General features: G+C 41.1%; 1 protein-coding gene across 4 annotated transcripts; it reads right to left on the bottom strand.

Annotated features, from left to right (window-relative positions):
• Nucleotides 1-137: 137 nt before the first annotated feature.
• Nucleotides 138-11,263, bottom strand: btbd10a (BTB (POZ) domain containing 10a). 4 transcript variants are annotated; one of them, XM_027019647.3, is made up of 9 exons: nucleotides 11,122-11,263; nucleotides 10,331-10,486; nucleotides 4,647-4,843; nucleotides 4,062-4,299; nucleotides 3,858-3,960; nucleotides 3,105-3,225; nucleotides 2,119-2,316; nucleotides 1,812-1,922; nucleotides 138-1,501 (listed from the first exon to the last, which is right to left on the bottom strand). In XM_027019647.3, the coding sequence occupies exons 2-9, from the start codon at nucleotides 10,441-10,443 to the stop codon at nucleotides 1,185-1,187; spliced, it is 1,398 nt and encodes a 465-aa protein (XP_026875448.2). In that variant the 5' UTR covers nucleotides 10,444-10,486; nucleotides 11,122-11,263; the 3' UTR covers nucleotides 138-1,184. The 4 variants fall into 4 exon arrangements, with proteins under 4 accessions (XP_026875448.2, XP_026875449.2, XP_026875446.2 ...); XM_027019648.3 differs by having other exon boundaries at nucleotides 4,647-4,840; XM_027019645.3 differs by lacking the exons at nucleotides 10,331-10,486; nucleotides 11,122-11,263 and adding an exon at nucleotides 7,136-7,445.
• Nucleotides 11,264-12,185: the final 922 nt, after the last annotated feature.

Raw genomic sequence — 12,185 nt, 5'->3', positions numbered from 1 at the left:
GGAAAAGAATTGCTTTACACACCCAATGAAAGGCAACAAGTTTTACGTGAAGCTTTGTGTGTCTTATAAGTTCATTTAAATATCAACAGAACCACAGCATACATAATAGTAATGTCAATAACTTGAAAACAAAGCAGTCTAACAAATACTTTTATTAAAATAACATTTTTTAAGCAATAAAAAAAACGAGCTGCCCTTTAAAAAACCCTCATCCATGGAACAGTGGCAGCCCACCCACCGATGCAAATAAAAAGGAATCCATAAGGATGGAACAACAAAACATGACATCACTCGCATATGCGTCCACTACTGCCAGGCCAGGCACCAGTGGTTCCACAGGGACTCCACGGTAGTGGGCCACTCACCCATTTTACAGTCTGAACAGAAGCATGGCACATATACTGATCTCTCTCCAATCAAACAACCAGGCTAGTGGTCTTTATTATTTCTCAGGGCTGGTGTTGATGCAGCTTTTGTTCCCAACACAGCATTCAACTGATCGGGCCGAAACTGTTGTCAAGACACAAGTTAGTTACTGCTTACATCATTCTGGGTGCAGCCAAGACCTTTACATTAGATTAGGTGCCACTGGATTAAATGGACAAACCACTTTGTAGAGAATCTGAAATGTCTGTATTATCGTTGTTTCAGTTGTCTACTTCATATATGGACTAGGCTGCACTAAGAATTTGATGATGAATGATAAATTGGTACTTTTTCTGAGTCTTGTGTTCACGTCCCCTAAGTTTGCATTGTTTCTGGGGAGTCTACAAGTCCAGCTGCGACATCTTGATCTGTGATAAAGAACTCAGCCAGCCACAACTGTGATTGTGCGCAAATAATAACAGCAATTCTCTATGACATGACATTCCTCTTTAAACGCATCAAAGGAGCAAAAGTGGCTACATTTCAGGTATTCCCCCTGCTGTGGAAAAACCTTTAAACAGCTTGAAAACAAGTGCCTCTGCTCTATATGCTAAACCGCCTTGAACCAAGATCACTACATGCTCTATGTTCCTCTGCCGCTCTGGCAGACAGCTCTCTGAAACTCATAAGGCAGAAGGAAGGGTCAGAAAGGCAACGTGGTTGTGTCTGCCAGTCTGGGTTGGCTCCTCGCTGCAGTGACTGGTGTGTGTGATTGGGGGAAGAGATCACGGGGAAGGACTAAGGGGAGAGTCTGGAGGTCAGACGGCCGGGGATGGTGCATCTGGATCAGGCTCGTAGTGGTGGCTTGGCTGAGGGTTGTGGTTGGGGAGGATGTCCAGTTCGTCCACCTGAGGCCCAGGGTGCATGACCACCAGCTGGTCCTGGGGGATGTCAGCAGCGGCGGCCGCCAGGTTGGTGATGGACTTGCTCTTCACGCACTGGAAGTCGACGTGGCGACTCTTGCCCTCCTCCTTCTCCCAGGACATGCGGATAAAGGGCCTCTGAACGTAGTTGTAGATGACCTCAGGTCGGCCGCCGGGACGCTTCTTCACTTTCTCTTTGTAGGTGGGGTAACCTGAGAGGGCGGAGCAAAGCAGGGGGCTCTGAGAGGGTGGAACAAAGCGAGAGGCTCCGAGCACCACAAACAGATTTGTAACCACTGCCAAAGAGGATTAGGCACCTCTGAAATGTTCTAACAAAATTTAACTGCAACAATAATGTAATTTATAATACAGCATGTGAGAAAAGAAATTTCTTCCTTTGGCAAATGGGAAAGGGGAGTGGTGGTAGTAATACTGGGGATCCAGTTTCAATAATTTGCTGGTAAGTACATTAGCACTGCATTGCAAGCATGATTCTCAACCACCTGTAACCCAATCTCCTACCTTCAATGCCTAATCTGATTTTCTTCAGGCCTCGTTCCTTTAAGACCGCCTTGGCTACATCCCGATTCTCGATATATTTGAAGAACCGATATAGTTTTGTGCTGTAGATAACTACACAAGAAAAAAAAAAAAAAAAGAAGAAAAAAAAAAAAAGACATTCACAATGACAAAAATATCAATTTGTTTCAGCTCCAATTAATCTTAAACCTAACAAACCCTATGATATTGCTTAGTGTACATTAAGGACTAAATCAGAGCTGTTTTCTGAGAGGAGCATGAAAACAAGTGCACTGCTAGAAGCACTGACTCTGAGAGTACTCCTCGCCCATCTGAGGTGGGTACTCTTCGTCCCAGTCCACCACGTCATCATCAGTCAGCACCACCACATGGCACTCCCTCTCACCACTCTGTGCGCTGGCCACCATCAATGGCAGCACCATCTCCTCCAGGTAGGATTCAAACTGCCGCCGCGCACCGTCATTCGACAACTCGTGCATGAGTGCGCCTGCCCGAGACATGTAAATAAATGACGAATCACACCTCATCCAAACTGCACAATATTTACCAGTGCATATTACACAAGAGAATCAGGTTGCTCAACATAAAAAAACCTTCTATTAGAGTAAAAACATTATTATAGGAATTATTATTATTCATCCCTGTATTCTACAGTATTCTAGTTCATTGGTATGTTTAATTGTAACCTACTATACTGTACTTGGATATATTCTATGAGTAAATGACAAAGCACTTTTGTAAGTCGCACTGGATAAGAGCGTCTACTAAATGCCATAAATGTAAATGTAAATGTAATTAGGAAACAAACCAATTATTTGAGACATTAACGGATACAATAGTAGTAGCTGCCAAACGCTGTATTAAGAATCTCTACATAGACATGTATCGTTTGTAGTTAGATAATAAATCTTTAAATAGAGCTATTATATAACACATTACTCAGCTATTCAAATTTGCATGCATGCATCTTGAGTGCAGACACAGACAGTGAAAGAATCCCTGTCCATAACCCTCACTGACATGTGAACAGAAAGGTCAGAGAAGGGCATAAATTAACACCGAAGACAATCCAATCAATGAGAACTGCAGCCAGTCACCCATAGCAGACAAGTGCGCCAGAAGCTATTGACCTATTTCCATTCATGAGCCGCAGACGTTCGGGAGACCATGGCAACAGCCCGATCCAGCAGGCATCCGGCCATCAGCACTCCGCATCAGACCCCTTTTACTCAGGAAAGGCTGCTCAGATTTCAACGCCTGTTAATAAATACTCACTCAGGTCCCTGCACTTGATGGTGCTGCAGTCGAAGGAGATGCAGAGGTAATCACACGCCTCCCTCAGCTCGGGAATGGAGATCCCATCCGGGCAGCGGATTATCCCAGATTTGTAGTAATCCTGTCGAGCAAAAGAGAGAGAGAGACGCAGGGGGATAACAGACAAGCAGCCATTACTGCAACGGTACTGCACGCGCATGCGCACTCACACTCACACACACACACAAGCAAGCAAGCAAGCGAGGCAAATGGCTCATCAGCTGCATGACTCTGCCCAACCCCCTTGTGCACACTCATGCATTTTAAAATGTGCCAAAATGTGGAGAATGCTCAAGTGTACAAAACAATACAGAAACTGAGAGCATCTCTGGATAGGTAGTGTATTGTTGTGCTGTTTGAGTGTTTCTCCCGGTCACACTAATTATGTCCCACACATACTTGGACACAAAACACTGAAAAAGCTGTTTTAAAAAACATACTGAATGTCTAAATCTAAATTCAAGGCCAAGTACAGGTGAGCAGGTTTGTTTAAGGTTTAGGCTTGGCCAGACTCTGCCATCAGCACGTTGTGTAAAATTCTCCTTCATATATACCCTGTAGGAAACATTGTACTAAATGATATTTCTGCTGAAGTCATGAGCCTTGTAATACTGTACTCTAATCCAACACTTAATCGATGTACCGTAAACACGGCCAGTCTATGTTATTCAAAACCTTAATGAGAAGAACATTTCTGAAGCAAGATACACTCACAAGAATGGCTCGGAACACTGTGGAGCTGATGCCTTCTGCGACTTCGTACTCTCCCTTGTCATTGGGCCGCGTGAAATTGTACTCCCGCCCAGCTCCAAACATTCTGGAAGACACATTTTGCCTTTTGGTGCAACTCCACTTAACCAACCAATTCTATTCAAAATACAAACCTTTAATGCAGGATATCTTAACTGCAGGCCTCACCTGCCAAGCATGGTGTTGGGCTGAGCAGTGAAGATGGCAGGGTCGACCACAAAGCGTGTGTTGTCCACAATGAGGGTGACCCTCTCCGCAGGCCTGACATTGCGGGAGCCCTCCTTCACACTTTCATAGACGTAGATCATGTCTGAGCCATGAGCTTTACAGAAGGAGCCAGGAGAGCAGCCCTTCTGAGCTCTGGGGCTCACTGACCTCAACCAAGAGCCCACCTCCCTCTCACGATCTGTATTATATACATGACAAGAAAATATATTTAACTTAAACCCCTTAAATACTCACTACTCACAGTAAATAATTGGACTGTAACATTTTTTGTAGTTTGGGCTCTTTAACCTCTTAAACTGGATTGGAAACAGTGGCAATTAGACTAAACAACAGAATCTTCAATTCATCTTCACATCATCAATTCAAATACAAAAGAGCTGATTTTAGATGTGAGGATCTAGAATCCAACAGCAAATAACTGTACACTGTCCAAAAAGACTGCACTGTCCATGTAATAACTTGGTGATATATATTACACACATACACAGAGAGTCAGATACATTAAACATTTGCAGCCCATCTCACCGCTGAGCTGTTGTCGTGTAGGCGAGGTAATGTTCCTGATGCATGGTGTGAGATGGCCCTCGGCTCTTTCATGAGATGAATCCCTGGAGCGGTCACCAGAGCGTCGTCTCTCCCTGCTACCCTCAAGGCCTCCAGCCCGGTGCACACTCATCCTCACCACCCCGGCCTCTTGCTGAGACCCCCGCAGCTGGCTGCTGCTGCAGGGAACAGGCACGTATACACATACAGACACACACACACAGTCAGGATTGTACACACATAGGAACAAAAGACATGTCACAGATAACCAGGCACCCACACACACAGGTAATGAGAACGCAGAAAGTTACTGAGTGCAAAGCTGCAGTCTCAATGAAAGTCTGCAGTAAACTGGAAGGAACTGTCCTGCACAAAATACATGTATCTGCTGAGAGCAGCAAGAGTGGGACAGTGAAATGCAGTTCCACAAATACTGGATGCTTCAAACAAAAACTGAAATGTAGAAAACGGTGGTGGCTGGAGCCTAGTGGTTATGGACTTGACCTAATATGTCCTTGAGCAAGTCTAGACCATAAAGAGACTGCATTGCAGCCATCTACTGGGAGTTAATTGGGGCGGAAACATCATTAAGATGTGACAAAAGGTACAGATATAAAAGTAAATGTAAAATATGTGAGAATTCATATGATGGTGATACTGAAGATATAACTGATCCATTTTACTGTGTTTTTGCCTAGGATAATACTGCAAAAATTAATTAGGGCTAATCAGTAAATTTAAGCATATATTGTGATTTTATTCCAACACAAATGGTTCAGCATGAAAAACATGTCTAGATGAGAACTTGTTTTTTAGGATAATCCCCAAAAGGGCAACTGCACGTTCCTTTTTTAATAAAAGGCAACTCCCTCTTTAGGGATCAAATCAGAACATCTAATGATGCTTTTGACCCAGTGAAAAGGGCACAAGGGAGCAGGAGCAGGAGCAGAGAGCGGAAACAGACAGCTCTGGCAAAGAGACTCCAGTTCCCCTTCGTCATCCTCTTAAAGAGAGACATCTGTTTGTTTCTGCTCTGGCTAGCACAAGTGCTATCTTACTGCAAACCCACTCAAATGTTCAAGAGACCCAGTTTTTCTGATGGTTGAATAAATTAATAGACCAAACACAGTATTAGTGGAGACACAGACTTTCCACATGCAGACTTTAAGGATCCTGCTTCCACTTGCTGCAGAAACAGCCAACTGCCATGTGATCCCATTAACCAACTTAAGCATTTGGACATTAACTCATCTGCACTCAGAGAAGTTATTCTTTGTAGCACACAACAGCCAGTACTTCAAAATATTAATGTGCTATATTTATTCTGTAAAAAGCTACATGACATGCTCCACTAACCTTTAATACCAACTAGTTAAAAAAATAACTCCATCAGTGATTGACAGTTTCTTTTAAAACAACCTTTTTATGTACAGTATCTAAATGTAATGCTTTTGTATTTGAGACTGAACGTTTTTTTTTCCTGCCTGATGCCCAGCTTACACAGAAAAGCACCCTTATACCATCCAATCTCCTTCCACTCTAACTACCATTGAAAACCCTTAGCTCATGACAAATTTTATACAATCACACCACTCCAGTGGTCCGACATTTACACTGCACTTATTCTGATAAGGTGTAAAAATATCCTATGCCAATACATTAGAGCTTCACATGGGGCCCTGCCCACTCACTTCATTCCAGCAACCACAACATTGCAAGCTCCTCTAAGGTAGGCACCTCCCTTGGTTGGTGTTCTGCTGAATTAAGCCCATGGCACCTCCAGAAGGCTCAACAGTGAGCTCTGACATTCCTGCCCCTCCACCAGCTCACTTTTAAACCAAGCCAGGGACACAAACAACAAAAGGACCGGTTACACTATAACTGATGCTGTTTCTGAATGTGTATCCCACACCAGCACCGCCTAATACACCAGGCTGCGCTGCCCCCTGTTGTTACTACTTATAGGACTGTGCCGTGACGCCTTCGCGTGGTCCTTCAGTCGTCACCCGCAAGGTGTCAAAGTCGCACTAAGTGAGTGACCCGACTGGGTCGGACACGTCATTCCGTATGGCAATCACCAACACAACAGATTAAGCAAACAGTTAGAACTGTGGTTTCATTAGAAAATTATTTTACCTCCGCATTCATTCTTTCGGATCAGAAAAAAAAGGCAAAATGTATTCTGTTACTTAAAGAGAAAGTAGCATTAATAATTAATTGGACCGCTAAGTCTACTGCGTTTAATGTTTAACGGATCGACTGAACGTCCAGACAAGCCTTAAATCACTAAAAAGGAACATGGAGCGTCAATAATTCATTTTACTGGGAAATTTGTGTTTGGGGATAAAATTATTTATTTCCAAGCTCCATTTGCCACCATGCTCATTTATTTCAAACACATACGAGACTAGATCAAACATTATTAGCATCGCCTTTGTTTCTTGCACACCAAAGAATCCGCGTGTACCTACCCGTCTGTCTCGCGCGGCAAATTAAAGACAAAGCAGCAAGGAAGAAGCTGGGGGATGCACGCACAAAGGACTCGCGCTCCTTCACACAATGAAGGCTTTTCAGCCGACCTAGCAGCCTTGGGCATTACTTTCAAACTTCAGCATATTTCGAGTACTCCAATTTAACTCGCTGTGAGCACAGCCCGAGGTTGAATTTCCAAAGCATCGGCGTGAGACACTGGACAAGTCATTCAATGGCATAGTAACCTGACTGAAAAGCTCCAGCATGAATGGCTGTTCGCTTTTTTTTTTTTTCGCTACTGTGACACGGGAGAGCAGTCTTGCTGACGTAGTCCGACACCCTAAAAAAAAAAAAAAAAAAATCTCCTGACACTGTAGCACCAAACATTCCGCATGACAACGAGATACGCCACACTGATAATGAAAGAAGCAGGTTGCCGGCGCGGGGAGGAGAAAGCGCGTGGATAGGAGTTGCCGCTTAAGCATGCATCTCTGCACAGCCATTTTGTTCGCGCGAGGGTCATGGAAGTTGAGAAAATAAGACAAAAGACAGAACAAACGAAAGCCCGAGCTCTAATTAAATCATTAGTATATAATGTTCAAATGGAGGCCGAATTTGAAACTTACTTGGGAAGAGGAAAATGCCATGAGATAAAGAAATGACCCAGACTGTGCAAAGACACTAGTCAAGGTCAATAATATCTCTTTGTCTTTTAATGAATAAGGAGCCATGTAGGGCAAACGTCCGTGATTCGTCTAATCCTAAAATTAAACAGCAAACCTATAATTGCAATACGACAGAACTAAATGTCTTCACAGATTCACAGTAGTAAAAAGGGTTATCTATCTATCTATCTATCACAGGACAGTAGATCTAACATTATGACCTTGAAGTTCATACACTTGTAAATCATGTAAATAAATGATATTGCATTATATAGTTAGAGCCACATATGGATTTCTTACATCTTAACAGGCTATATACCTCCCAAATATTTGTAAAAGCCCATGATAAAGTACTATCATTTTTAACTACGTGTATGCAACAGTTTCCACTGCAAACAAAAACTACATGTATTCACTTTAATCTTAGTAAACTACTAACTAAAAGGAAGCTTGTGCAAAAGCTAAGTCAAAAGAAATGAACAACAACGCTCCCCACAACAGACGGAAAGTCATAGTAATAATGACAGCACCACTAAGTAAAATAACTTTTAAGTGAGTAATTTTTATATTTAAAATAATTTATTTTATTTTTAATGTAAACAAGATTCCAAAATATTTTAATATAAAATGCATGATCAGATACCAAATTTAATTAAAAATCCTAACAATTCATGCCTTGAAAAAAATCGCTCTGTCAAGGCTGCCTGAGTCAGCAGGTGGCAGTGTTGTGTCTACATGACAAAGAACCAAAACCTAGTCTGAGGAAAGCATACATAACCTATTCCTCAGGATACCAGAAAATGTGCATTTAAGCTGTTACAGAGAGGTTCTCATTTCTGATCCTAGGGACCCAGTGCTTCTGAAAAAGAAAGTGTTTTCTCTGCTTAAAACACATCTACTAAAATAAATAGTCTTTCATGGGTTGTTCTTCCATGAGTAACCCTGTAGGAATGAAAATCTAACCATTTTAGAGGATGAAACAATCAGATCATTGACTGTACATGTGCCTTTTGGTTATGCGTTTTGCTGAATTGTTAGTACATGCAGAAGAGAACTATGAAAAAGCTCTAAAGCAGTGGTAATTAGCCTGTAGCTCTTTATTGTCTAGGTAGTGACTCTTCAAAAAACCCCAAAAACCTGTTCTCCAAAATGATCGTAGTTTTCATCAGAGATAAGTTGTTATCTTAACACTTGTTATCTTAACACCTATTAGAGCTGAGATCACACTAAGATACACTGCTTTAGGTGCAATGGAGTGGCATCTTTTAAGGGTGAGCAATCCAAGAGCTGTCTACTGTAACTGCTAGATGACAACACTTTAAGTTGACATCAAGATCATACTCTGTATATGCTGCTATTAATGAGACAACTAGTTAGTTAGTTGACTAATCTCATGGGTTACAGAATATATGAGAATGAAGATATGATAATAAAGCCAGTTCAGAGAGGAGTGAGAGTATAATACTGTTTATGCACTAGGAATCTTGAATTTCTTTCCATAAATATATCTTACTAAAAGCCATATTTTTTTAAAAAGTATTATTTAATTTTTAAAAAAATGGTCCAGTGGCAAAGGTTGAGCACCACTGGTCACCAGTGTGATTCTAAATGTGCAAAATGCTATAAAACATTTCAAATACAAATGTCTCCACAAACACCCCAAAAACAGGTTTCTACATGCAACCATCAAACTAATGACGTCTACATACATCCAATCATTGTGCACTACAAAGCTGTGACTCGACAAAACTGTTATATGCTTGTCCTTGACTCATGAATTTGACTGCACTATATAACTTACCTGCGCCATACACTTTACAACAGTACATGCACTCATCTTGCAGTTCTATGTTACACTGTTATTACACCCAGCGTCTTATTCTGTATATTGTTGCATGCCCAATGCCCTGTACCTGATGTGCTGCATTGCTACATAGTTAGCCTAAATATTTATTGGTCACCTCTTGGGACTAATGAAATAAACTTTTCAGTACATAGTACAGTTTATAGCTATGAAGTCAGTGAAGTTAAACTGAAGACATATCTATATCAGTGAGTGAAAAGAATGTAAGATGTGGGAAGCACACAATTTATTATATATATCCACAATAACTTAAAACCTAGACAAACTTAACTGTTATTACTCAATAAGTCCATGGTAAAGGATTAAAGTATTTCATGGGATCATATGTGGAATACCCTCAAAGTTCTAGGCTTGCGAAGTTAAACAACTACAACCATTATGACATTTTTTTCATGATTTTGGTATCCACAATTTTTAGGCTAATTATACTGTTTAAGGAAACATGAATTTCCCAAGAAAAAAAATGAAGAATTATTGTGAAGCTTAATGATTATGGATGTATATACAACAAACAATATATATTTTTAAAGATTTTCAAAACCTTCTCTAGTAACAAAAAGCAGGATGTTCAAACCGACATTTTGGAATGGATTTGGGTAAAGAAAATGAGCTAGATGAACAAATTTACATCCAAATCGATCGCGAACATTAAGGCAACCTCTTACCTTGAGTGTCTGTAAACACGGCGAGCTCTACAACTCGTTCTTTGATCACAATTTTCAGTGTCACTGGAGTTGCTGTCATAAGAGACGGGGCGTGCAGCCATGTCGTCCCACATAAAACGCTCTTACTGCAGTGGTCAGGTCATCAACTGTCATACCCTATCAATGACAGAAAAACGCAGTCAGCTCAACGACAGCCAGATATCTACATATCCGCCTTCATCGTGGTCTCACATACTTTCCTTATGTCAAATGATCTAACTAGCTAGAGAACTAATAAACTGAATCAACATTAGTTAACCAAGGATCCCCAAATGTCAATCGCACAGTTAACCTAACTAACTAACTAACATACGCAGCTATGGCTCCACCAAAACATCTAAACACTAGCGATCTTAGCTGGCTAGCTAACGTTGGTGATCCATGTATAGCCAGTCAACTTTTAAGTCAACTTTTACTTTTACAGAAGCGTAACTTAATTTATGGCAGCTAGCTAGCTAGCTGTTGCACACATGTACTGTCTGTTTTGTGTAACCAATATGCACTTTTGCAAAACCATAAGTTACACTCTGAAACAAATATGCAACACAAGCCATTAGCTAGCTAGCTAGGTCACTAGTGTCCAAAAATAGGCTAGGTTAGCTAATCAACGAGCTAGTTACGTTATCTTAGCTAGGACTATAGCTAACGTTACTCTGGCTGAACGGCTGGTTGTGTTAGCTAGCGAGCTAATAAGCTTCTATAAGCCTTCAATACAATTGTTTATTTATTTCTCGAAAAGGAGCAAAGCTCACATGAAATTCCAAACCACCCGGGCCTTTTCAGCACAGAACTCGGATTTTGACCGCGACTTTGTTCGAGAAATAAAAAGCTAGCAAGCTGCCGCCGCCAACACGTCGGGGTGCAACACGCATGCGTATTCCGCGAGGATATACTCAAGTTACCATAGTAACCACCTCGCTCCAGTCCACTTTTGAAGTATGAAATGAGCCAAACACGAACCAACAATGTAGGAATATGTTGTCTGTGGGCTGATGGGGCGTTCAATTTTCGAAGCCTTTGACACTTAATAATGAAAAAATACTATTGAAAGCACCTTTTCAAACAGTTTCCTCTTTTATTTTCTGATATTAGTCAAGAATACAAATAAGTGCAAACAAAAAAAGTTGCTTCAACCAATGCGCATCATCCAATGCACTGTACACCCGATACGTCTGCAACAGATGGATGCATACTTTAGGCAAATACCTGTTTGAATGCTTTAAAACTATAACACAGAGAACAACTTTCCCGCGATATTTGTATAAGCATAAAAAGACCTTGGCTACACGTCTGGCAGTTTATCGGGAAAAAAAAAAGATTTTGGTCCTGCTCTACTTTTTGCTTGCTTGGTTTCAGTGCATTGTATGCTTCAGTAATTGTAACTTAAGTTCCTAAAGTTAAAAAAAGTCAAATTGATAAAAGTGCTTTCAAAGTTCAGTCTCTTACGAAAGAGGGTTTTATACAGTATAAATATTTAAATAGAAAAATAAATAGTAATCATCTTGAACACAACAGAGCAAAACGTCCCGTATTCATTCTGAACTTAGTTTGTCCAAAATATTTAATATATATGCGAGTTCACTTGGTGTGATGTCCTTCAAATCTGGTATGTCTTGAGGAAGTCGCCGCGTTGTCACGCTTTCGGCGTTTCGGAGAGACGCAGTATGGATGTCGCGCATCTTCGCCTCGAGCCAGTCTTGCCTCTCCTGCACGTGTTTGCGCACCCCGACGTTATGCATTAGTTGAACCTCACTAATGGACCGCCTGATAATGTTTAAAAAATAGAATGGTTAGTTAGTGGTAAAGGATCCTTAAA

The sequence above is a fragment of the Electrophorus electricus genome, chromosome 16 (assembly GCF_041902795.1).
Source record: "Electrophorus electricus isolate QZ-2024a chromosome 16, ASM4190279v1, whole genome shotgun sequence".
Lineage (NCBI taxonomy): Eukaryota > Metazoa > Chordata > Actinopteri > Gymnotiformes > Gymnotidae > Electrophorus > Electrophorus electricus.
The sequence above is the reverse complement of the archived record's forward strand: the minus strand, read 5'-3'. Positions and strand labels throughout refer to the sequence as shown.

Excerpts from the sequence above, each read along its gene's own strand:
- btbd10a (XM_027019645.3), bottom strand. The coding sequence starts at position 7,260 with ATGCCCAAGGCTGCTAGGTCGGCTGAAAAGCCTTCATTGTGTGAAGGA. Across the intron at positions 4,844-7,135 it reads TTGCCGCGCGAGACAGACGG|CAGCAGCCAGCTGCGGGGGT; the intron begins GTAGGTACACGC and ends TGTTCCCTGCAG. Across the intron at positions 1,923-2,118 it reads GGGCGAGGAGTACTCTCAGA|TTATCTACAGCACAAAACTA; the intron begins GTCAGTGCTTCT and ends TTTCTTGTGTAG.